The sequence below is a fragment of the Cyclopterus lumpus genome, chromosome 13, assembly GCF_009769545.1.
Source record: "Cyclopterus lumpus isolate fCycLum1 chromosome 13, fCycLum1.pri, whole genome shotgun sequence".
In the NCBI taxonomy this organism is placed as follows: domain Eukaryota; kingdom Metazoa; phylum Chordata; class Actinopteri; order Perciformes; family Cyclopteridae; genus Cyclopterus; species Cyclopterus lumpus.
This window is the reverse complement of record NC_046978.1, coordinates 4,138,065-4,165,528: the sequence shown is the minus strand read 5'-3', so window position 1 is coordinate 4,165,528 and position 27,464 is coordinate 4,138,065. Positions and strand designations below refer to the sequence as shown.

At 42.0% G+C, this 27,464-nt stretch overlaps 2 protein-coding genes across 3 annotated transcripts in view; both read left to right on the top strand.

Moving 5' to 3' along the window:
* Nucleotides 1-16,744, top strand: part of rsrc1 (arginine/serine-rich coiled-coil 1) — a 106,011-nt gene extending 89,267 nt beyond the window's left edge. The window contains exons 8-10 of the mRNA XM_034549092.1: nt 12,312-12,418; nt 14,456-14,563; nt 16,274-16,744. Coding sequence (XP_034404983.1) covers nt 12,312-12,418; nt 14,456-14,563; nt 16,274-16,369 — 311 coding nt within the window. The 3' untranslated portion in view covers nt 16,370-16,744. The remainder of the gene's footprint in view (nt 1-12,311; nt 12,419-14,455; nt 14,564-16,273) is intronic.
* A 766-nt stretch (nt 16,745-17,510) lies between these two features.
* On the top strand, nt 17,511-26,266 carry mlf1 (myeloid leukemia factor 1). 2 transcript variants are annotated; one of them, XM_034549157.1, is made up of 8 exons: nt 17,511-17,705; nt 18,575-18,737; nt 21,957-22,001; nt 23,348-23,431; nt 23,532-23,660; nt 24,475-24,634; nt 24,982-25,120; nt 25,300-26,266. In XM_034549157.1, the coding sequence occupies exons 1-8, from the start codon at nt 17,659-17,661 to the stop codon at nt 25,364-25,366; spliced, it is 834 nt and encodes a 277-aa protein (XP_034405048.1). In that variant the 5' UTR covers nt 17,511-17,658; the 3' UTR covers nt 25,367-26,266. The 2 variants fall into 2 exon arrangements, with proteins under 2 accessions (XP_034405048.1, XP_034405049.1); XM_034549158.1 differs by lacking the exon at nt 21,957-22,001.
* The last annotated feature ends 1,198 nt before the right edge of the window (nt 26,267-27,464 follow it).

Genomic DNA, 27,464 nt, shown 5'->3' with positions numbered 1-27,464 from the left:
TCGGCTGAAACAGAAAATGTCTGGATTTGGTTTCTTGCCCCTCTTGTTCAACATACAGAAAAAGAGAGAATACCCATCCTTACCGACTGTAGGATGCCTCCGTTAATCAATACAAAGGAAATATCATTAAGGGTGCATGTGCCCGGACCATCATTTGTTTTAAATTATATTTCTCTTGTTAGGTCTGATTTCATGCTCCACTAAACAATTTGTCAGTCAGCTAAAATTTCCGCTCTGCATGCAAGTGTCTGCATACACCATTGTGGGTGTGGGTGTCCATAGTAAACGATGTGATCCCTTTTCTAATTGAAAATAATAACTAATCCACTGATAACAAGCTCTTGTATTATCCTAAGCCATATCTCTTCAGTTCTGGCCTATCTCGGTTGTAATAAAAGACAGGAAATGAGAGGCAAGTGAGAGTAGTGGCTTGGACATTGACGCTTAATGTAATCTGCCTTGAAATCAAATTATTTGACCTGGAAAGCCTAACAATACAAAACTCCTGCCGGGCTGCTGTTAAATATTTAGCACGTGCCTGTCATGAATACAAATGGTGCGCAAATTAGAATCTACAGGCGCGTGACCCCCATATCACACCCCGGGAGCACAGGGGGCCTGGCTCTGCTTTAAATGTTTTAATTACCGGGGCCATGGTGTGGCGTGCAACGCTACCTCACCGAGCAGCGTCGGCGCTGCTCAGGCTGCCACTTGAAGGACAAGCGGTGAAATTCATCCGCTGGTAAACACGACTGATCTGGTGTTCATGATCTCATCACATTAACTAAAACATGAGGATTTAATAAGGAGAGTGTCTGAATTATACTAAGCTATAATTATAGTTCCCAGCATCCTCTCTCAGGGCAGAGCAATATACATTTTTTTTAAAAAGCTGTATTCTTTTCACCGGCTATATGATCTACCCCCGGGCTCGAGGGAGGCACTGTATTGCTCTTGTGCACTCTGCGCTGAAGAAAGATCTGTCTCAGTGATTTTGATGTAAGAAAATCTGGTTTGTATTGATTTGGTATTGATTAGTGGAGTTAGCCTCATCTCCTGTCGTTACTTCAGATAAATGGCTTTATTTGTTGTGTTATTATGTTCAACACAATCATGCCAGGAACAGTCAGAGGAATATTGAACCGACACTTCATTGGCTTTATTGTTTCTATTTGTTCAGGAATTAAAGGACGTTTTCTGCTCGTATAGCTCTGCAGAGAAAGTGTAAAAGAGAGCACATTGACAATCAATTACACCTTCACTTAAAGGTCAGTTTCAAACAGAATCTTACAGAAGAACATTCCACACTTATTTCTGATTTTTGTCCTGCCTGAATAATGATTGATTTAGAGATGAATAGTGCCTCACATTTGGTCTAGCCATCGCTCTTTTTTATTTTCTCCTCTCCTCCCAATTCATTCAGGTTTGTGGTTCCCCCCACGTTGAAATGATTAGTTATGCAAGGCTTGTAAGCACTGAATCAGAGTTATGGTCTCTGGGGAAATAAATTTGGCAGAAAATCAGTGTGAGAAGATTTAATTATCACGAGGAGACCTTTTTTCCTTGCTTTGGCCCACTGAAGCCCAAACTCATCTCTCTCTCTCTCTTTCTCTCTCTCTCTCTCTCTCCCCCCCCCCCCACCCCACCCCACCCCACCCCACCCCACCACCACTTCTCTTTCCCATCCCTCCCTCTATGGTGCTAGGCTCAGCTCCACACGCTGCAGCCAAAAAACCCTGGCGTGCAGTATGGACCCAGCCTTCTCCTTGCCTTCCTTCCCCTCCCAATTTGTTTCATTGCACAGTGATAAGCCAAGCAATTACTGCTTTATTGATTTTTCATCACTGCAGATTTAAAGTTGATTTCCCCCCACCTCTTGCTTCCCCTTTCCTCCCTCGGAGATGGCTCGGCAAGGTGATTAGGTGACCTCCTGTCCTAAGTGCTGCTGGTCCCGTCAACGAGTGGAGGCGCATGCTGAATTCCGCTAACCCCACGTGACCCTTTGTTGTCCCGGGGTAATGGGATGCTGATGCTGCCCGGTGTGGCTGTCACTTCTGCCGCAATGGAGCCTATAGCATAATCATTTCTATAAGGATATCTATGGAACGACATGTTTGACCCGGGAGCATCCCAGCTATCTCTGCCATAGCCGAGATTACAGAGAGATTGACCATGCAAGCTTCCAACCTGTGTTCATTCAGGTTGAGTGGACAGATGATTGACAGCAACCTTTTACCCTCCATGATTGGTAATCGTTTCTTGGGTCACCCTAATCAATTAACCTGCTACCAGTAGACCTGGTGTTCAGCAACCTCGCTTGAGTCACCAGAGTGATTTATTTTCAAGATTTCCTGTCCATCCTATTTAGGTTAACGATAGTGTCAAGTAAACTGGTTTTAGATTACATATTGAATTAATGTTTAGAAACTCAAATTAATGTTTTGCGAGTGCTACATGTAGCAACAAAAAATTATTCGCAAATATCTTTGGACAATTAATAGTTTAAATGGTATTTTACTTAAATATTTCCCAAAATATGAACATTTTACACACAGTTAATGTAGCTGAATAATATGTGTGACTGTTTCAACCTTAGTAGCCCTGCTTACTATTAAAAGATTAAAGGTAGTAGTTTGCTGCTCTAACTGAAAACATGTTCCAGTATGTGTAAGTGACTGGCAAACACACACACACACACACACACACACACACACACTCACGTCTGGACATGATCATACACAGCATAAGTGTATTTGGTGCAGTCTAACAGGGTGGTCAGACTGCGGTGATTAGACACACCCGCAGACTGTTGCAGGTCAAAGTGCCGGCATCATGGGTGGCTCTGGCCATGTGGTGGCCCCCACAAGGTTTGTCATTAGACATCAGAGGTCACTCTGTGTGTGTGTGTGTGTGTGTGTGTGTGTGTGTGTGTGTGTGTGTGTGTGTGTGTGTGTGTGTGTGTGTGTGTGTGTGTGTGTGTGTGTGTGTGTGTGTGTGTGCGTGTGCGTGTGTGCGTGTGTACACGTGTGTACGTTTGTACGTACATTTACCAGAGTGTATTGTCTGAAATGAGTAGCAAAAAATATATTCCAATGTAGTGGCTAGCACTGTCGCCTCACAGCAACAGGGCCGCGGGTTCAATTCCCGGTCGGAGCGGTCCTTCTGTGTGGAGTCTGCATGTTCTCCCCGTGGCAGCGTGGGTTCTCTCCGGGCTCTCCGGCTTCCTCCCACAGTCCAAAGACATGCTGCAGGTTAATTGATCTCTAAATGTCCCATAGGTGTGAATGTGAGAGTGAATGGTTGTATGTCCCTACATGTGCCCTCGATGGACTGGCGGCCTGTCCAGGGTGTCCCCTGCCTTCGCCCTATGTCAGCTGGGATAGGCTCCAGCGCCCCCGCGACCCTAATGAGGATAAGCGGTATTGAAAATGGATGGATGGATATAAGCATAGTTTAGCAATCATCCATTTATTCAAGACTGTCATTTGTCAGTTCCCTTATTGTCTCTGTTCACATGTGACCCGGATTTACAATTATCTACGTACATCATTATCAAACTGTATTTATTTACTTACAGTGCCTCGGCATAATTTGTGTTGTTCTTGATTCAAACCTCTGTTTAGTGATCCTTTTATACAGCGAGCTGCCTGCCACTGGTTGGGAGTATTGTCATAAAGCCTGGTTACAATCACATGATGTCCATGGATGTATGTAGAAAATATATGTCATATTCTTTTGCGACTCATTCGGGAACATGCGTGTGACATCAGCGCAGGTCCAGCGATCCCAGACTGGGGCGGGAGGACTATTTTGAGGGCAGTTGGAAACGTTTGGTGTAGTAAGTGTGCGATAGGGTGGGAGTGAGAGAATGTTTTGGGGAAGGGTCACTGCATGGAGCAGTACATTATTTTATTTGTGTGCCCACACATAATCGGGGTGCAGTGATATACAACCCCCCCCCCCCCCCTTCTATCACACCAGTACAGCTGACAGAAATCAAACTTATCAGGACTCACTGGACATTATCGTCACACAACTACTCGTGCATTTCTCTCCTGTAATTTAGGCCATGAAGGATGATTTTGATTTACATGCAAATGATGATGTCACTCTTGTTTTGTTATTCTTGCATGATTCCCCCCAAAGAGGCCGAATGCGACAGAAAAAAAGAGTGTAATGTATTACAAAGTGCCAAGGTTATTAGTCTACGTACAACTGAGGTCAGAAGAGGAGGAGGTGGGGGGCCTTTGCCTAATTAATTACTACTCAGACACACATACACTCAACACAGCCATGACCTTTACTAATACAGTTTGTAGCAGACCACGCAAACAGGACACGCTCTGTCCCGTTTCCTCTCTCACCAACACACCCACATTCACACACACTGTCAGGAGCCAGCAGAGTGAAAGGGAGAATCAATTACAACCCGACGAAGGGGAAAGAGCCGGTTGCTTGATGGCTCCACGTCAGGAAGAGTGTAGGTCACTGGGTGTGTGTGTGCGTGGCTGTTTGTGTGTTGACGTTCATGTATTAGCATATGTGAAAATCGAGCTTGTTTCCTGGATTCAGATTACATCATTTTCATTTTAAAGACCTTGCTCCAATTACGTAATTAGCTGATTGGTGTTTCTCTAATCATAGAGTTGTGCATAAAAGAGCTGCTGACCAGCCCGAGATCGAAAAATGGAGACCGCTGCACTTTTCCCTGTGCGCACACACAAGCCTAGTTTATCATCAAGTTCATGCAGTCAAATGCTTGTTATTTCTGGTAAAGGGCAGTGAAGGACTCCATATTCTAATCTCACTAAAACAGCACTGCACCTAATAAAGAGCTCCTGGAGTCTCACAGACAGACACGCTGTTATTGTACAGTTGGGAGGGGGGGGATAGATGAGTCTCAGGTACTTGTTTCTTCTTCTATGTTGTGTTTTCTTTTTTACCACACTTCTCCATTTTCTTGTAAAGCCTCTTCTTTTCTTTTTTTAAGTAAATGGTAGCTGTCCGTCGGTATTCGCTGTGTGGAAAGTGTTTAATAAACCAGCTGAAAGTTTCACAGGGACCAAAATTGACCGTGAGATATGTGGCTCTTGCAGCATGCTGACACCATCTTAAATATGAGTTCTGAAATAACAACAACAAAAGCAGAACGTTGTACTCTGGAAAGAAATTGATAGAATATAAGTAAACTAAATTGAATACAAAATGCTAAGAATGCCGCCAGTCTCCTTTCGAGCCCGTCGTCAGAGAAAGTGGCTGTGATCTTGAAGATCTCACCACTCAGCCTGTGAAAGCTTCACTATTTAATGAGATTCTGTGATGCTGCCCAGACACAGGACATCGGCGAACACTCATAACGCTCTTTCTCCCCCTCACACACACAGACACACACACACACGGCGAGGGAAACACACCCACCTGGTTTTGGTTACTCTACTATGTTTGCAGTTAGCGCCATGCAGTCAGGTCAGCAGGAGCAGTCAGGTCTTAGCTAGGATTTCAGATAAATAGCTGACTTTTATACAGTAAATATACAGTAAATGCTTTTAAGCTTTGTTTGTGCTCGTTTTCCGAAAGGTAAACGCTTGTTTTTGGAAATGAGTGTATTATTTATGCCCATGATTGTGATAGGTATAAAGTCAACAACGCGACAATAAACATGTCATCCTTGATGAATGGTGAATTCTCCCGCTGAGTAAATACTGTCTGTTACTCTTTTTGTTTTGAGCTGTAATGAAAACTCTTTGAAACTTTTGAAAGCAGAAATGTTTTGTCCCATTTTCCAGAAGAATTTGTCTCAAAAGTTATGTCTGATGTTTGCGTGACACTTATATGAACAAACAAATACTGAAGCAAATCTTTTTGATGGCAGAATCAAGCAGTTACATGAATCATCATGTCTTCTAAATACAGTCTCAGCCTTTTATATATTGTGTATAATAGATAGAGGTATGGAAGGATAGAGCCGGGGCCAATCTATTGTTCCTCCCAATGATTTCATAATGGACGCAGATAGGAGTCTAAACACATGCAGTTAATTGTTGTAGCAGGATTTGTGAGTGCAGATGGGGAGAATATACTGTACAGTAGTTTAACTGGGGTCAGTCGAGGAGAGGAAGTTGAGAGGATAGATCAGTAGAAAGGGGTTGAATGACAGAAGAGAGAGAGAAGAGGTGAGAGAGAGAGAGGGGGGGGTGATAAGCAAAGATGTGGAAGAAGATAGTCGAGCACAGCGCGTGGCTGCCATGTCATCCTGTCATTAGCAGGTTGTTTGGGTCTTTAATTCATCATTCAGACCTTTATTGACTGGAGAGTGGGAGATCACTATCACGAGGAGACACTAGAAGAGTGCGCGTGTGTGACACTCAGTCACCAGCTGCTCTTCATTTCCTGACGCCAAATAGATATCACATAAGATATAACGTAAACATATCACATGCCTCTATCTGCGAAGTTGAACTAATGCTTAAGGCTACATTATCTGAAGAATGTGATTAAATATGGTATTCTGCACAAGTTCCAGAGAACTTATAGACGTGACTATCAATATAAGAGGTTAAAGGGAGACAACTGAGCATTAGTGATGTGTGACAGGCCCCTGATGGCCATGACAGGAGTAGACAGGATGGCAAACTCCACAGAGACCGGTTGACACTATGATAACAAGGTGACCACCGCAGGGGATCACTCGGCCCGCGTATGTATTTGTGGTGGAAGGTGCATTGTTGGGAGACATGGGTTATGGAGACATGTGGCGCTTTTTTAGAGTTGGGGGGTGGAGGTAATATATGAGTGACTGTGCGTATGATGTGCTTGTGTGGTCTCGTGGGAACGCACATTAGACTTAGCCACCTGCTCTGTCATTGGACATCTCCACGCTCGCACGCGCACTTACAAACACATACATACATATACTCACACTCCTTGGGGACCCACTCAGGACATCTGGCTCAGCCTGTCAGAATTTCCCTTCATTTTGCATGACCTGTTGACCCCGGCAGCCACAGGCGTCAGACAGGCATCAGCGTCACATCTTGTCATTGTTGCAACGGCACCATTGGTGGTTTGCTACCTTACAGAAAGCCCACAGGTCCGTGCAGAGGAGTGTGGTTGAGCTATTCTTGACATTTGGATTGTTTTGATGGTTCAGTTCTCCTTGTCCTACCTCTGGGTTGCTGATCTGTATTTATCTGCTCTCATTATCCACATCTCCTCTCTTTCTATCTTTGCATGTATCTCTCTCATTCTTTTCTCTCCCATTTACTCATTGAGGTCTCATTTTTTAATGCCTAAAGTTGCATGGTATTAGTTATGCAAATATTGATGTGCAGCTTTGGCCTGCTAGATATCAATTGAAATCAGCAAATCAATGGGACTAATAGCTGCTCATTAGCCACTTAATGCATTTCCAGGGCTAACATAAGAACCTGTCAGCAGCCCCTAATCAATACAGTCTAAGAGTATTACCTAACCAAGGCCCACAACAGACACCTTTTTAATAACGCATGTTGGCTGTCTGGCTTTCTGTGTGGAAGTCGAGGTCTGACTCAATGGCTCTGGACCTAAGTAGGACAAACTTAAACTTATGTCATATCAACTAATTATCTAATTCGCAGCAACATTCGTAGACTCCAAGCAGACACATTAGGTTTCTTTGTTTATTTGTTTTAGTGACAGTCTAATGGAAATCCGCATTGGCGAAACAATTGGTGGTGATAATGAAATCCCATCAGTCGGATTTTAATAAGTAACCTATTGTTTCATTTGTTCTGTTGTTGTTCAGTCCAATTCTCAGGCATGCTTTGGAGCAGCCTGTTGTTTGGGCCTGGAGATTCGTATGGTAAAGACTTTGATGCAGCCAGGATGCTGCTGCTGAGAACAGGGCCAGACCGGAGCCCCTCTATCGCCCCTAGCACGCAGCCCTGCTAAGCTTAACTCAGCTGTTTGATGCCAAGCTCTGCGAGTGTGTGCCTCTGTGCATGCATGTGTGTATATGTGTGTGTTTACCCAGCTCAGGGGTTACATAAACAAGAGCAGCTAGCCTACAGGTAAGACCCACAGGAGACCAGCCAAGAGAGGGAAAGAGAGTGAGATGGAGCGCCAGTCTCTTACCTTGGCATTCCCCCGGTGTTGTCGCCATTGCTGGAGCTGGATATTCACTAATGAAGGGCAAGCTGGAAAATGACTAAAGGAGATAGTAAACAAAGTTACTGCGTGCACATACACACACACACACACATACACACACACACACACACACACACACACACACAGACAGACAGACAGACAGACATTGAATACACTCATACACGTGTGAGTGTGTTAATATAGTTAACTTGGTGGAGGCAAGCGTGCATGTGTTTGTGTGCATCCCTGATTTATCTGGGGCTGCTGTAAATGGAGAATGTGGGCGGATGGGGGATTGGAGGCGGAGGCTGGCAGCGGGGCAGTTGGCCGCTGGTGCAGAGAGAGAACGTGGGGAAGGGAATTGGGGGGGTGGGGGGGTACAGCGGAGATAAATCATTAGAGAGCAGGTTATTGGAAATGCAGGGAGATAAAAGAGTGAAGAAGCCAGTAATTGCCTTAAAGATCAGACTACAAAGCATTACTTTGGATTTTACAAGGCCAGCCAGCAACAAAAGAGCAGTAATTTATGAGCTCAGTGTAAAAGAATAGCATAATTACATTAAAAATTAATGCTAATGAGGGCTAAAATGGGGAAGGTGGTTATTATGAAAGTTTGTATTCATCTTCTCTGGGTTGAATGATGGCTAGTGGCTTGATTAATGGCTTAATTTCTATCAATTAGCAGGCAAAAAAAATCTCCACTGAGACGGCCCTAAATTGAGCATTGAATTACACATCTTAACCGTGGTGCAGGGAGAGAGGTGGAGCAGAGGGGGGGGGGGCACATTATTGAAACCTGGGAAACCAAGAGATGTAGCACACGTGTGTGTGTGGAAATGTGAAAGCCGGGCACGGATTACACAAGTTAGATAAATGTTTATCCTCATGTATTTTAAGAACTGGGGTTAATATAATGTGTGGTTTGCTCTACTCTATGTGTCAGTGTTGTGATGCTCAGTGAAACACATGGAGAAGGCAATTAAAAATGTTTACAACAATTTAATTTAAAACCCAAACTTTGTGAATGTCTCTCTCTTTTTCTCTTTAACAAATTGAATAATAATATATTCATTGATTAAACTGGCTGAATTAAAATGGAAGTCACTGTTTTTCTGACAATCTGTCACACATATTTCTTGCACTTACCGTGCTGAAGTCACACTTCCCATCATAAATACTGCAGCACAGTTTGCCCTTTTTTTATTTTTCATAAATTCATTAAATGCTTTCTTTTTGCCATATAATTACAAAACACAGTCAAAGATTTGCCACAATTTGCCTGACCTCAATAAAACAAGCAGTTATTTTTCTCCACACCACAACAACAACTGCTGCGGTAATTTAGCTGGCACGCTAGTGCACTCAATTACTGGAATTAATCAGCAGCAGCAATATATTCAGCTCGGCTGCTCTTGATTGACAAACTGTAGACCAAAGTCAAGTTTACAAAGACAACGCTGCCATCGCCAAAGGCTTCTGCTGATGTGTAGACATGTGTTGTTGAACAGCTCCCTCTTCTGGTGGGAATGTGTATCTGCTGCGTAACTCATCTTCAAGGCTGAAGGAGATGAGCTGAAATCTGTTTTCATTGGCTGGTTTGATTTTCTCTCCTCATCCTCTGGTCTTAATCAATGAAGTGGACAAACAGCTATTTAGAGAGAACAATAGCCTATTGATTCTGAGCCACTCATCAGCACTGCTGTCTGTCCAAGTAATTTCATTAATGAGATGGCAAGTGAGTTTTCTGCCTCTTTTGCACACGTACGTACAAACAGACACACACATGTCAACATGCAAGGCCATGCAATATACATGTTAACATACATTGCTCAGTCACTATCCATTATTCTCCATCTGCAGAAACAAAACTAAAAGTTTATTGATTGAGTTTTATCCCATTTCCGGGTTCACAGTAATGGTTGTAATGCATTTCAGAGAGTTAATCATTTAAAGCAGTACATACTTAACATTTAATTGTGTCTATTTTGTGTCTGTTTTCTCTCTCTTTCAAGCTTTCACTTTATCCTCCTCTCATCACTGACAGAGATGCGTTCCTAATGCAGTGACAATTGAGTTGGTCTGTTAAATTAATTTGCCGGATAATGTGTCAATATTAAATATCAACTTTGACCTCTCTGAGCTGCGAGTGCGCTCGCCCAGCTAGAGTATTGATTTTTGTCTGCCTCTAAGCTCGCTAGGCCCGCACTCAAAGTCCATTATTTTTGATTTTCTCATGAAATACATATCTTTTCCCTCTGACATCTGACAAACAGCATATGGAAGTCATTTTATCTACCAATAATGTGTTTGTCAAAAAGTCTGAGGTCTTAATGGATTCCTGCAGTGGACACGGACATCCCGGCAACAGAAGGGCCTGCCAAGGAGATGGTTGCCGTGTGGGTGGGTGGGTGGGTGTGTGTGGGTGTGTGTCAGTCTGCCAATTGTTTTTAGTAGTTCTTCATGTAGGGCATTCATGCTCAAAGGACAGCAGAGGAGGGGTAATTGAAAAAGTGAATTAAATTGTGCTGAATTAATTGTCGGCCAGTCACAGTTTTCGCTCATGCAGCCGTGTGCAGTGAGCAGTGGTGATAGTGGTGTGAAGGACAGGCCACAGTCTCAAGGAGGATATTGGGCCAGTGTTCAGACTTCATCTAGCAGACCAGTCAACGTAGTGACTATTTTTTGAGCCGCTGTGCAATGCGTCTCTGCTCGCAAGTCCCAGCACAGGATGACAAGCTGATAATCTGTCATATAGAATGGCTTAATTCCACTTGTCACTCAGTTGTCCAATTCTGCAGTGCATTTAAATCAAAACCAAGTTTGTTTGAGTGCTATTATGAACTATAATAGGGTGTATGTGCCTTTGGTGTGTGTGTGAGATATCATGTGATGCTTTGCTGTGAAAGCCGGAACAAATATTCATTTATTCATTAAACACCAAGACCATGAAGATCTGTTGTGACACCCTCTCTGTAGCCACTAATGTATTGAATTAATTCCTGCTATTAGCTCCAATTGCACGCTTTGTCTCTCTGTCTGTCTGTCTGTCTGTGTGTGTGTGTGTGTGTGTGTGTGTGCGCGTGCGTGTCTGTGTGTGCATGTGCGCGAGTGCCGCATGTACGTGCAGTCATGAGTGAGTGCAGGGTATGTAAATTTGCAAACATGCGTCTACATGTGGGAAGAGTTGTATTGTATCCCGATGTTGTGTGTGTGTGTGTGTGTGTGTGTGTGTGTGTGTGTGTGTGTGTGCGTGTGTTACCAATTGTGTACTTGTTTTCATGACACAGCCTACATCAGTGGAGCAGAGAAACATGGATGTCTGCTGGATTGACAGTTAGAGAGATGGGAGAGTGCAGGAGAGGACGGATGGATGTGGGAGAGAGGGATGAATATTGACTGATCATTGGAAAGATTGACAGCCACAGAATAATGGGAGCATTCAGACTGCTGTTGCTAACTTTCCTGGCACACCTATTTTTGCCCTCCTACGCTACGAAGTCTGCTCTTGAATTCTTGAAGTGATTTGTTATCTGATATGCAGAATCCTGATGTGTTTATATCCAAGAGTAATTTACTGGAAACCCTTCCTGTCTTTTTGTAAGATTGGACAAGCCAGAGCAAAAATACTTTCTGATACATGAAAAGTGTATGACACCTAATCACATTTAGTCTCCATAATGAAATTACATTGCAGTGAGTTTGTGTTCATATTTTGATTATTTTAGAATGCATTATCTGAGTGTAATTCACTGACTGGCTATGATCTTGTTAGTATTTTTTTTCTAACTTTCCCTTTGTAGTTACTCTATGCCCTTGGCTCAGCAAGAGTCCTTTTTTTAAAAAGCCCAATATTAAAATAGAGGAATATGAGATATTTTATATTGTATGTGTCAAGGAGCATTATACAGAGAGATAACATACAATCAACTAAGCCCAGGCCAAATTAAATCTGGTGCCCTTCAGAAAATGACAGGGGATGTGTGTGTGTGTGTGTGTGTGTGTGTGTGTGTGTGTGTGTGTGTGTGTGTGTGTGTGTGTGTGTGTGTGTGTGTGTGTGTGTGTGTGTGTGTGTGTGTGTGTGTGTGTGTGTGTGTGTGTGTGTGTGTGTGTGTGTGTGTGTGTGTGTGTGTGTGTGTGTGTGTGTGTGTGTATTGTTCATAACCTCTGTGTAACATGTGTTTCAGAGGGAACTTCTCTGGAGGAGCAAGTGCGAAGGATAAAGGACATTGAGGCTATCGAGAGTGATTCCTTTGTTCCTCAGGCTTTCAAATCAGCCAGGGATGATATAAAGGTGCGTTCTGCCCCTCTTTCTCTCCCTACCCCTCACTCTCTCTATCTTTTCACTCCGTCTCTTATTGAATTTCCCTCGCTGCAACACTGTGCCGTCTGTCCAGAGACAGCCCAGACCAAATCAAACATTCATTCAGCGCCGGTTGTTCCGACCTGAGACGGTTTCATCAGACGCTCCACTGTTCGCCGCCTCCAAAGCGGCGGCACCCACACAAAAGCCACAGCAGGCAACAGCCATCCTCTGTCTTCCTCTGTCTGTCTCTCTCTTCCCCCCTCTGGTTGTGCAGATGCAGACAAAACACAGAAGTCATTATTGAAATGTTCCCGTCTCTGAAGGAGCAGGAATTAGATTTGTTGGGGCTCAGGGCTGTTTTAAAAAGATAGGCGACAACATGTGACAGCGAACCTGCACAGACGTTTGGGACACATCCTGGTGAGTCTGACAAAGGTCAAGGCCAGTGTGGCGGCAGCTCGGACGACTGCACAGTTTGCACATGCACAGTGTGTATGTGCCCTCCCTATGGAAGAGTGTGAATAGAAACTTAACTAGGTTCAACTGTCCAGCTGGGTAGCAGCTTTCATTGTTCACACACGTCAGAATAAAATCACTGCACAAAATATAATGTAGAAGAATGTTTTTATACTTTATTTTAAGTTTTTAATATATCTTCATATACAAAAAAAGTGAGGCTATATTTGAATCGGATGCTTTTTCAAGTGCTTTAATGAAATTCAACTTCAATTCAGCATTATTTTGGTTGGTTTTTAGATTAATCTCCTGGGTGTTGTCCTCATCAGTCGTCAAATAATACTTAAGAAATCCAGACGATTGATCCTTATTGGGAAGATTTCAGTCTTTTAGCTACATCACAGTTCTGGCTGCAATGAAGAGAATAATGGTGGAATATACCGTACATCTAGACATTGTTTGACAGCCCTGGAGTGTTTGGGTGACATTGTGTGAGAATACATGCCTACGAAGTATTTCATTAGAGATATGTTTCTCTGGTTTTAGTATTGATAACCATTTAGCCAAGGGTTGTGACCATTAATCATCACTGTTGATGAGGAGAACCCACTGATATCTGTGTATAGTGTATCTTGTAATCGTTTGTTCTTTTTCATGCAAGTTGCATTAATTAATAATGTAATGTACATTCAGCATATTTTTACCAATAATTGTAACTTTGGCACATCAACTTACTTATTAGCCAGTGTGTTTTCTATGGCTTACTTTTTGTATCCTGCCAAAGGAATTGTAAAGAGGTCTTTCCAACTGGGTAAACATTTGCTCTGGGGCTGGTTTTAGGAGTATTTGAAACATGAATGGACTTAGCAAAGGGTTGATTTTGTTATTTCTTCTTTATCCAGTACAACAAGGAGAACAGGCCATCCTTCCAAATCCGGGGCTTATTATATTTTTAAGTAATACCTCGAGGGATGTAGGAAGAATCCCTTCTAAATATCACATTTTCTTCTATCAGCTTGAACTCTACAGATGGAAACAAGAGGCGGGCGGAGAACTCTCGTCTCTCCTCTTCCTTTTTAGTTATAAAGAAAGGAGAATATAGATGTCCTTCAACTGTCACAGGAAGTGGCACACCACTGACTCAAGTGTTGGTGGTTTAGCACAATTAAGACTCACTTACAGAAAGAATAAGGTGGAGTAAATTAGAAACAAAAACACATACACAGATAGATGTATGAGGCAATTGAGACAATAAAATTAGACTCAGAATACAAGCCGATTCCCATCAATACACTGCTTTCTAGACGTGTAATTTATGAGCCCGACTTTTACTGCCATCTGCTGGACAAATGTCATGTGTACTGAAATATATTTTGCAGCCATGAGCCATTTTACTGTTCTCCATTGTATGTATATAGTTGTACTGTTGTTGCATTGGCTAAGGTATTCTAATAGTAATGTCTATGCTTCTATTTAATGTGTTAGTTCTCTTGTGGCTTATGTAAATGTGCTCAATTTAATTTGAGTGTAACACAATGTTGTATGTTTTGTGTATTTCTGTGAGCACAGACTGAACCAGCTGAGGTGAAACAGGAGTCAGAGGAACCAGATTCTCAGGACGTCGTTATTCCCTTGTCCATAGTCTACAGTGACAGTGACTCGCTCGCCCATCCCAGTGTAAGTCCTCACCTGGCAACCCCTTTCACTGTCTGCTTTACTGCAGACTTTTTTTAACACTCTCTGAACCAATAAAAAATACTTTCAAACCGCTGTCGCAGCTCAAGTTGATCCTGCTTCTTGACATTTGATCTTTTGGTTCCATCTTGTTTTCATGAGTATGATATTAGAAGAACTTTGTAAACTTTGTCTTTTAAAAAAAAAAATGCCTCTGTTGCTACTAACACCACCACCACCGCTATTTACACCATTCCCGCAAATTCTGACACTGTGCCTCGTATAGTAGATTATAGCCTCCTCACATCACCTCCTCCCCTGCCTGAAGACGAATGATGAAAAACGAGAAGGAAAACTTTAAACTCCAATAACGCTCCCTGGGGCTTCCCAGTCATCTATTTTCACTGGGAGAAACTAAGTTATGCCCTGACGTATGCAGATAACCCCCTCAAATAAACACATGCATTCACACACACTGCCCCCCCAGCTGGAATACACAGACATACACCCCCTCAGACAGGCTGATGTATGGTAGCAATATGCCCCAGGCGGGCCCCAGCCTCAGCTTCAGCTCCAGCTCCGCTTCCAATTAGAACAGATGAGTCCCATTAGCCCAGCCCAGATACTGTCATCCCACACACACAGCCTCATTAGCACCATGACACCAGTGCTCTGCCGACAGACAAGAACTCGCTGGTGTTGAATCTAACACACAGATAACATGCAGTGCAGCTGTAAGCAGCGTAGGTTAGGAATGAAGGATGGAGGTGGCCATCGCTGCTCTACAATCTGCATAATAATAGACACATATCATCGATAGATATACAGTATGTACACATAGGCAGCAGCGTGTCAACATTGTCTCTCACCCTCACACAAACACACATTGTGGAAACAGAGTGCCTTGCGTCTCTGTCTCATAGTCATTATGTTACTCCCTAATAAACAGATGCCTTCATTCATCAGACACAGTTTTATAGCCGTCTTACAATCAATAGCATTACTGCTGGTGATGTACTGCGATGAATACAAGTCACGTGTGGAGTCCCATTCTGTCAACACGCTGCTAGGCCCACAGATGTTTTTTAAATAAAGTTTCTCCTTATGTGCATTTTGAAGTGAGCAGACAGGGAAAGACTAATATGAACTATAAGATATCAATATCACAAATGTGCTTCAAAGTGCTTTTCAATCTGTACAACATACAGTTTGAGAAACTCAGGGAAAGCAAAAGGGCTCATGGTACATGAACGTAGAGGAGGTCTAGGCATAGGTGCATAATGTATGTGTATTATATGTTTCTGTGGAACTTTTTTTAGACAGTATTTGATCTTTTGAATATTTGAACTGATTGTTGTTTAAATCACTTTGCAAGCGAGAAAATGCAAAACATTTGATAGTTTCAGATTTAGATTGTATACAGTACCTCCACATACCAGAAATGCAATTGTAATGTTGTTCTTTTTCAGTAGACTACTTTTTTACAAATGCCAAGCCCTATGATGTAATGTTTATGATCTTCCTTGGTTGTTCTGATTAAATGTATCCATTCATAGCTGTTTTTATGTTTATCTCAATGCACTCTAAACAAAATAAAGTGGCACTGGTTCTTGAATGCAGGGCCAGGTGTTGAACGCCAGTTTAACTACAGCCTGGCCCTATTTGTATCCGTCTGTCCGCTCACGAACGTGTCCTCTCTGTGCTGTCTTGCAGTTGTTCATGGACAAGGAGAGAGCTGAGGAGCTGTGGCACAACAGATTGATATTGCTGCGGCAGGAGAGGCTCATGGGAAGTCCTGTGACCTTGTGACCTGATGGACACCAGAAGAGCCATTATGCTCCCGGAGCAGTTTGAGCTGCTTTTATTTTGTCTCAATCTGTCTTGTTTTAGGACATCACAATGTTTATTACTTTACCCTTCCACTAATTTCTCCTCCTTTTGTAAAAACTTACAGTGACTTGAACAAATGAACAGTTTCTGGTCCTGATGTGCTTATTATTTTATTAATGTAATTCAATTAAACAATTAGCTGTTCTTAATCTGACGTCCCTTATTTTTAATGGTGGAAAGATCTTACAGTCAGATATGGTGTTGTGTTTTACCATTTAGATGTAGCATTTGATACATTTTGTCTTTTGTAATCAATAGGTCAATAAAGGTAGATGTGATTTGTTGGAGTAAAAACTGTCTTTGTGTCTGTTCTTTTGTGGGTCCGTTTATGCTCTTCACCAAAAACCTCCGACACTTTTTCAAGTAAGATAGCAGTATCTACAGATAGATAAATGAGTCACCCTGCCGTCCAGCAACTTTGAAGTCACTCACTATTAGGTCACCTTATATTTTTGGTCTGCATCACGATTGACACAAGACTGGACTAAATGTCTTCTCACCAGTCAACGGTTTATGTTTACTCAATGTTGTGGCCTGTTTGAGGGGATTCGAGGCAGTGTGAAGTCCACACTCTGCCTATTTGTGGAACAGCCAGATGGTAAATCTATACTGAGTCTGGGACATGGTGTGTCACTCCAGCACCCTCCAAATAGTCAGTGTTGTAATGAAAAAAATGTACAAAATGGCAAGCACACAAATGAAGCTCTGCTCTGAGAGTGAATGTCCCAAAAGGCCTTCACACGCTGACCTACAATAACCAAACCAAGTATCACTTTAGAAACAACAACAAAAAGAGTTGCCTCGTGATTCCTCCTCCATCACATGTCTGCAGTTGTACGTTGGTATGACTAGCAGCGTGGAGATGACGCAGCCTCTGTGAGAGTAAAGCCAGAGAACGGCTCGGCCGACATAGATACGCAGGAGCAAGATACGAGATGTTGGTTTTCAGAACTGGAGAGCCGTTTGCAGCCATACGCGACAAACAGCGCGCGGATAGAGCCCGTTCAAAGCTCCGAATAACCAGCCAATCACACGGCCGGGCTCGCGTCACGTGGCCGGTGTCACAGTGAGTTTGGTTCCAAATCACATCGCCACCTCCTCCCTGGTAACATTACCGAGGCGGAGACACCTGTGGCTGAACGGATTATTTTATTTTTGAGAAAAAATCTTAATCCCGTATTTTGTTCACAGCCTCAAAACCCGTGGACATGTTCAACAGTAATCGCAGGGAGTTTGATGAGGACCCGTTCTTCTCGTGAGTAACGTCAGCTAACGTTACATTGTTGAATTCAATCTATAATGGTGTGTTCTTGTTTCAATGTTTTCTAAACTCAGAAGATTAATAATGTAACGCTGAAAGCTAACATTATTCATAAAGTCAGGCGAAATCAACAAGTGAGCTCCTGACGTAGAAATACAATGTAAACTCGTTACACTCTTTAATTGACATATTAGAGTGTAGCTGCTGGTGTCTACTATCAGTTTGTAACATATACCATAATAAAAATATGTCCGCCTGACCAGATGAACAGCTTGTTAACGGTATTTAAATTTGTCAACGAAATAAAACATCCATAACCAGCCTACACAGAATTGCAAAATAAAAAGTAGCCATTTCTGTAGCAGTTTCAGGAAACGGTTAACGTTACCTAGCAACGACTTGACACGGGGTTTTTTTTATACCTTGTATTTATTTATTTATTAAATAAGCTTAAAAAGTAAATACAATTGCAAGAGATCTCTACCACGGAGTTGCCATCCATATAGGATACTTGAAATGTACTTTCATGTTTCATGAACAAAATAAAAAACAGTTTTCAGTGACACAATTCATACTTGTGATAACTGTCTCCACTGACACTGTGTGCTACATTCACTTGGACTTATTGCACAACACCTGAAGTCGTTAGGGCTGCCTCTCATTTCAATGTATTGTGTTTATTAAAGAATATTTCTCGAATGAATTCCCAGGTGGCAAAAGGATTTACAGTGAGGCGGTTTCATTTTCCTCTCCAATGAACCTTTATCGTTTTTCCTCAAAATGATCATCATGGAGATTTGCTTAAAATCCCTATGTGGATGTTGAGATTGACTTTGTCTTTACTTCCTCTTCCTCTGCCTTAGGGATCCATTTCAGGCTCACAGGGAACATATGCGGCAGATGATGCGTAGCTTCTCTGAGCCATACGGTGGGCTCGTAGTTCCCAGTATAATGGATGGGAGAAACTGTGGTTTTGACGTGTCAGAACATCCAAGCTCATCCCTGGCACTGAGGGGCGAAAACGGGGTGAGAACATGCATTTCAAAAAGCACTGCTCTTACAATCACAAATGGTTTGTCTGCTTGTGGACCGAAGTGATAAGAAATAAAGCTCTACCCAGTGTATTTCATTATCCACTGACTAACCTACATCTATATTATTTGGGTCGAAGTGGGACGAAGGATGAAGACCCTGCTTCAGCAGTTCACCCATACAATTAGGCCTTATGACCCTCTCCGCTGCTCATAGGCGTATAACCACAGAAGGTTAGTGTTTGGAGGAAGTGCTAAGTTTACTAAGGTTATAGTGGAAGCTGGCCACTCGCATTGTAACTGGAGCCCCACTCACTAAGGTATGGGCCCATGTGAGTCGTTGGTTTAGTAGAAGGGCAACCCCCTTGGCCTCTCTGGACAGTTATATCTAGCTCTGAGGAGCCCTATTTATAGTGCATTGTTCCACTGACACACTATTTTCTTGTGAATACACACACCGACTTCTTTAACGCTCAACCAGTAGGACCCCAGAGAACTCCGCTTTGCTCTGCCGAGACGAGCTGCTGCTGAAAATTACAGTTTATTTTGATATCATTCTCCTTGGCCCCAGTTGTGATGTTAACTTGAAATATTATTTATCTAAAAATGTAACTACTTCTGTTTTATTAGATACGAATAAGGTTTTAAACGATGTGGCCATTCAGTATTTGTAATAATACTGTATAAATGTGTAATTTTTTTTCAATAACGGTTTGCTCCAGAACATGTCGATGTTATTTGGGCAGCATAGTAATGAAAAGGCAGGAAGGCGGGGAGATAGTTTGGGTCTGCCATGTGTTGCACCCGTTCACCTTTCCTAAATCAGCCTCTGTACTGCATATATATCCCTGCTCAGTCAAACTTAGTCCCTGTCACCTGCTTTAATTCCACTATCTCATGAAAGCCTGTATATTTATCCTTGATCATGACTTTCATCAGAAGCTTGGCCTCGATAGTCAGCAGCCTGCTTTCTATTTATTAGCATCATGCCATTAACTAGCTAATGCCAGCTGAGGAGGAGCAATGAGTACTTGACTAACGACCTCAGTGACAGTGGGTGAAATGAAGCTACACTGCAAAATGTCAATCCAAACAAACTAATATCTAATATTAGGTGTAATATACTCTTTTGTATATGTCTCAAATGTTGTTCGACTGGTCTGTTCAGATATCGTTTTACTTTCTTTTTTAAAGGGAATTATAAGATATGAGGACTTTGTGTTCTTCTGAGTTGCGACAATAGCAATCATTAGTGAGGTCTCTCTATGATATGGAGTAGGATCTGTTTTTCTTGATTCATACACAGACATTTGGATATGAGAAGCACGTATGAGATCTTTGTGGTTTGATAGAACAAATGTTTCTATATCCGATCCCTAGCTGCTTTGTTTATCACAAACAATAAACAGAATACCTACTCTCTGGTAAGATACATGGAATTAAGGTTAACCAAATTACCATAAGAATTCACCGTTATTCTCACACAACTCTGCACTCTAACTCCCACAGACAGTCATGTATCTGAAGACGAGGAGCAGTGGTCAGAGGGCTGAAGCTCTGGTGCTGTGTTGTTGGCTTTGGAGAGGCATGTGCGCGGATGTCATGGACACTCTGTTTTCTCATTGTTGCTCTTTTGGTCCATATGTTTGGCAGAACGTGCCTTGGCAGTGTTTGTGCATTGCCAACTAGATGACTGACAGCTCACGCTCATACCGCTCTCCAATATCGCATGCACAAATGTGCACATGAAAATACATACATAAACACACACATACAATAATAAAACACAAGCACAGTCACACACAGTCACAGCATGCAAAGTACCACAGACACACTGGCATGTAAATACACAGAAACACACACACACACACACACACACATCGGTGGCATAATGCTGGTAGGCTTGTACTTCTCATATTAACTTGTTGAACGTTAGATTCCCGATGACAAAATAAGCCCTATTTTACCTTACAAGGCTGCTATGAGTTCTCACATTTCCCAGTTTCTTGCCAATACCCACTATCTGGTTTGTATCACCTTTCAAGGCACTCATTCATCAGGCCACTTGTTTATAAAAGCTCTGCTGAAGTATCAGCGGGATGTAGTTTCTTTGATTCTATGGTTTATGACTGGAGTGGAGTATGATTATGCAAGATTTTCCTCTTACTCTAGCTAAAGATTGACATGTGTGGCAATGTGAAATTAAGCACAATTTATCATGAGGCCTTTAACTTTCCTGGTGATGCAGCACTCCATGGGAGCAATGCATTTGCAGCAAAACTCTCACTTTTACTTTTACTTTTAAATATGAATCATATCCACAGCACGCCTCCTATGGTGTAACTCACAGCTCACCCCAGGAGCAGCCTGCCTCAGAGGACACAGAGAGAGAGAGAGAGAGAGAGAGAGAGAGAGAGAGAGAGAATGTCAATCAGCAGTAGTCCAGACAGCTCAAAATAATGTGTTAAAGACCACTGGGTCTACATTCCTTATCTTGCACCCTCAATCTCTCCTATGCTCAACCCCCGGTCTAAATATAATGCTGGTAGATATGTAACTGGCATTTATTAGTTCATGGATGCCACTCTGGGATAAATCTGGCAGTGAGGCTTCATACTGGTCAGGAGCGTTTTACATCAGCTTGACATTTGAAAAGAGCTGAGAGAGCAGCCTTGGACTCTTTGACCCCTGTTAGATCCCTGTTCTGACTGGTCTATCCAACCTTCCTAGAATGAAGCTCAGTTTCAGTGTTAAACCCATGCTAATCTCTGGCAATGCGACCCAATTACACATGGAACACAAGTCATTCAACACCCCACTGATTACGCACAATACCCCTGTGCATCACACTCCAAGAAAATACACACACCCGCATAGCGACGGCTGTCGAGATATTTACCCAAGGCCGCAGGGTCATAAACACCTGCGGTTTTGGACCAGAGAACACAGGGTCTGACTGAAAGCTGCAGGCTGCTCCCCCCTCACTCCCAGAAGGTTCATGGCCTTGAAGGGTAGTGCTTAAGGCCGTGGGGAGAGCATTGTGTAGCTGTGTCACGGGCTTAGTGACTGATGGCAGGCAACCTAACGGCTTACTCGCAACAAACTCAACAATTTGCTAAAAGTCTAGATTTGTGAGAGTGTACCTGTGTGTGTAACGTGCTATACAAATACAGTATATGCTATGTTGCTAAACTGATATTGTTTGAATCCTCAGGATGTGAGCCGGTCATTGATGCCCTTTGGCAGTATTGACAGCACGGTCAGTAGATTCTTCTGCTGTTCAACTGCATTATCGTATGAGTTTCTCACTTAAATACTTTGCAAGTGCATGCTCTAACTTTATAACAGACTGCGCCCATCATGTATTGACTAGAAGTGGTGAGTAAAAGGGTCACAGTGTATTCCTTTACATTAAATCTAATCTAAACCAACCAATGCCAATACATGTACACTCAGGCAGTAACAGTGCACTGGTATAGTAATAATTCTACTGAATGGAAAAGTCCTATCTATTAAGGATGAAATACTATCTGCAAAATGCTAAATAATGTAGTAAATACTAAATTTCGTCTCCACAGCCACCGTGTGACGTGGTAATTTATATATTGGCCAATCTTTACCCAATATCAGGATTTTATTTATCAAGGACCAGTGAGTTGCATTCTGAGGTTTGTAAAATATGATATGTGCTGTCTTTAACTGCAACATCTTCACCCTTGTTTTATCTCTTTTTTAAAAATCTCTTTCGCTGCTTTTGCAATACAAGCATGAAGCTGCAGAGATCGACCGGGTCGGCCAGTTTGTCTTTTTTGTGGCTGCACTCTTACAGAATATCTAATGTGAACACATTTTGTATGCACGGTAAATGATGGCATTTTACTGCGACATGCATGACTGACTTGAGTCAAAGTCTTGAGACTTGAGGAAAAGGTGATACCTCAACTGTGACCTACAGAAATGTAATTCATTGATTGATTAGGAAAATGTAAACATGCTTAAGAACTAAGAAAAGTTTGAGTTACCATCCAGTTATATGGGGTGTTTTGCATTTATATAATGAGGACAGTGATTACATTGTGTTATTTATTTAAATAATACAGTTTACATGGCTGTTAACAAATATTACAAGCAAGATTTTTTTACGGGTCATGTCATCTGTTAAAGGTCCTGCAATAAAGCCAACCTTGAACGTGCAAGTCAAGTGAATGCATTAAACGCCGTAAAACTCGAACAAGGGTTGACACCATGGTCCGTTTTTTGGATTTAAAAAGAAGCGGCACAGAATTTGAGCATGTTGGCGACCTTTAAATGATCCATAATGAAGATGAAACATACGTAAAAAACATACTTGCATGCTGGACTTGACTAGAAGTTTTGCAATGACTGTTATTAATATATCTCACACATGGTGAGGTGATAACATGCAAATGTCCTGGTTAAAGTGTCCCAGATGGAACACATGTAAGCCACATTTAGCTCACTGTACTCCGTATGTTTGTGTACATGATGAAATCGTTTACGGGCTTATAATACCACGTGGCATGCATGCCCGACTATTCAACTCCTCTGACCTTTGGCTGTTCTTTTGCCTTTGTGTTGGTGCAGGAAATGACTCGGAACCCTTTCAGCATGTTCGACAACATGATGTCCAGCAGGAGAAACAGGATGCAGGAGATGCACAAAAACTTTGTGAGTTAATTGATTTGGTGTTCTCTCCCTTGCGTTTCGCTGCCTTCTCAGACTGTTGTGGTACATGAACTGCTTCACAGTGGGTGTTTGTGTGTTTCAGGAGAACATGTCCACAGATTCAAACACCCACTCATTCAGCTCCTCATCAGTCATGACATATTCAAAGGTTGGAAATGAGCCTCCGAAGGTCTTCCAGGCGAGCTCGTCCACACGCCGTGCCCCTGGAGGGGTAAGCACTCCATCAGATGTGTTACTACATCATGTCACAGTACATTAGAATACAGTTCAGTACATTGAGCTCAGAGAAGTATGTGTGTCTGTAGATAAGTGATCATGGTGACGGCTTCACCGTGGCCTTTCCTTGCAAGCAAACTTTTCCCATATGATGGCTCTGTTCCATTAAGGTGTGCCAGAAATCATATTAAGCGTCTTTTTTCAATTGTTCCCAATTAGGAGTGAGCGGCCGGAGCGCTTCAAGTTGAACATCTTTCAACTTTTCAGAAAAGCGCTGGTGATGTCTGTGTAATAAATACCTGTCGGATCTAAACTTTATATTTTGGACAGACTTAACAAAGACCGAAATGCCCATTTGCCTTGTGTCACCTTGCTCTAACATTACGGCTGTCAGATTGAGTGGCGACAAGCTCATCCAGACGAAGAATAAAGCAGATATGCTTGTTTGGTGCTCGTGGGGAAAAAGCTATAAACCAAATAGATATCCCTGATAGATAATAAACGCTGAGATGAAGAGCTACCCAGCGCCCTGCAGCTGCTTTTCTGCCTTCTGAAAGAGGCGCTATGTGGACACAGGCCCTTAGTTATCCTGCATACACAATGCCAGGGCCCTCAAACATGTACTCCTAAGTGGAATGCAGCCATTACTACTATTATTAGCTTCACTTGTGTTTTAATAGTCAAACTGTCCAGTTGTCTACTTTCAGACTGGACTCTTTTCTGTAAGGAGTGAAGGAAATAAATATGTCAATGGCTCGAATCAATGTTTTCATGGACTAACTGATGTGTCTGACTGGTTTTATCACCAGATCAAGGAGACCCAGCAAGCAGTTAAAGACTCTGAGACTGGTCTGGAGAAGATGTCCATTGCTCACCACATCCAGGACAGGGGACATGTTGTTGAGAAGAAATACAACAAGAAAACAGGACAGAAGGAGTTCAACCAGGACTTTAATAATATTGATGAATGTATGTTAAAGTGGTAGTCTGCTCTCAAACCTGGAAGTTCTATAAATGTAGAGGGTACGGCCATATTTGCCTCTCAAAGATGTAACTGTATGTAGGAGCTACAGTGATCCTTCTAATTTGGTCATTGGAATTATGAACCTTTCTTCACAATATTAATAAAACCAAGACACCATTATAGTGTTAATTAAACAGTAAAAATGTGGATCAAACATGTTTATGTGTTTTGATAAAGTCAGTGCACCGGCCAGTTAATCACAACATTATTTCACTGTAAGTGCGACTGTCTGCATATTTCTAGGCCACAAAACAGAATATTCCCTAACATGATCCTGATCCTCCACCCCCAGCTGAAGCACAGTCTTTTGACGATGAGTGGCAGCAGGAGGTGTCCAAGTTTCGACCACTTGGCCCAATGTTTAGTCTGGAGGAACCCGGACCCTGTGGATCTCACCAGGCAGCCCTCCCCTGTGCTGAGCAGGAGCCCAGGTCGGTATTACACTCTCAGACCTGCAGTTCAGGATCAAATAGCAAACACTTGGAAGATAAGATGCTGACAGCAAACACACACAGTACCCTGTGTTAAGTGTATTGTTATTATGTTATGATACTGCTGTTAGTGTACAATTTGAACTGTGATTATTTACTATGTTTTGCATTTCCCACAGTGACCAATCGAAGGGCAAAGCTGAGGGTAAAAGCAACATGAAAAGCTCAGGCTCGACAAAGCAGTGAAACATCTATTTGTGTGCTTATTAAAGTCTTTCAAGAATCATGCAGTACACTTGGGTGCTCTGTACCCCCTCACACACACACAGACACACACACACACACGCCCTGTCATCATAGGGACAGAATCAGACGGCACTGACCAAGATTTTGGAACATATATAAGACGATACGTTTTACATTTTCCAAAGCATATTGGAATCATGGAAAGATCAGAGTAATTGAAACCCGCTGAAGATGGCTGCCCCGTTACAGTGAACATTTTCTGCTTTTTCATGGGTCAAATTATTCCTTTCATCTTACTGTTTATATGACTCTTAGCACAGCTCACACTTGAGTTTGAAAACATTAACAGAAAGAATAAGGAAGCTGTAGTGTGTTGGCTATAGAGCATGCAAACCAGCAGTGTAATCCTTTACCCGTATTAATTATCTTATATGCTTATAAAACATCACAATAAAGTTACAAATGGGTCCTTAATCTTTCACAACGACCAGGAAACTAAAAGGGTCATTAGTATTTCTATGGATGTAAAGGTGGTAGGAATTACTTACATCATTACACATTAACAGTCTAAGAGCAATTCATTTATAAGAGTTGGCATCAAATTCATAGAATGTATTTATGTATGGCATTTGGATGATACCATCTGTTTTCCTCATTGCCATTTTCATAATGCAAAAAGGCACAACATTTATTGTCTTTTTGGAAATCTACTAATGCACTTAGACAATGTCTAAATTGTCTTTTTGTAATTATATTGTCCAGTACCAGGTGCTCTAAATATATGTATTTTATCTGCTGTAATCTTTGTAAAAAGAATAATACTTTTCCCTTTTTATATGTTACTTTGGTTTCTCTTGTTTTTCATCTGATGCTTTGTGCTGCCCAGCACGATATCTTGACAAAATCTGGATTATTCTCAATAATTCTAATTTTGTTATTGTATATTTTTTCAAGCTTAAAAAAATAACTTGTGAGACAGATTATGGTCTGAAAATAAAAATATAAAGATGAATCTGGTGTTTTTTGTGTGTTTTTTTATATCAATAAAAAACGTATCCCATAGGATGGTACTGGGTCAGAAATTTGGAGTAGAATTAAAACCGATGGATCCACACACTACGTAGCTCCTATTAGAAGGACTGTTATTGTTGTGTAACGTTTTGAGGCACTTCCTCAGAGCATCTCTTCTACACCAATAAAAAATCCTTTCAACCGGAGCTACTTGATGTGCAGATCTTTTTTAATTTGGTATTTTATAAGTCCCAAAACAGTTGAGTGTTTCAGTTTGTTTCAACTGAACAACTCTATGGTACTGTCGGCCTGCAGAGGGTCTGTGAGAGCGCGAGTGTGTTTTGTGTTCGTTAGTGACCCACGGTACTATTTTTGGATCTAATAACTTGTCAGTACCTCAGATTGATCTGAGATGTTACACAGCTGCAAGCCCACCAGGCTCCCCTCTCACGTGGCTGTGTATCAGACTTCATTAATCCCTGAACTTCAACATACATATAGGAAGGGACCGAGGAACAACATAGAGCTGGAGAAGGATCCAAGTGTCACCTGACTCCTCAGTTTCCTGTCTCCTTAGTATGTTTATCTAGCATGGAAGGTGAGTCATTCAAGAGAACTTCTCAGGGTGTTGAACATTAATTATGTGGTCAAACCAGACTGTATATGGGTCCAATGAGTCATGTGACAGGAGGGAGCCCACTGAAATGGCTCATTCATGGAAAAAAAGGAATCGTTCAAACTGGTAGAGGCACCAATGTATGAATCTTTGAAACGGATTGCGCTCTCTTAACAATCCTCCCCCACCCCCAAAACATCTACTCTTTTAATCCGCCAGGCTACTATTCCATTGCCTCACTATATCAACACTGCTGCTTCAATAGGAGTTACATCAGATACTTATTTTACAGGATCCTCCAAGGACAAAGAGTTTTACTTACTTAATGCATGTGACTGTAAATTTAGAGTCTGACATGTTCTTCTCTAGACTTTATGTCTTTACACTATCTCTTGCGGACTAAAAAATTAAAATTGAAAACTGAACTTTGTTGTAATTGACCGGTGGAGTTAAACAAATATGAATATACTC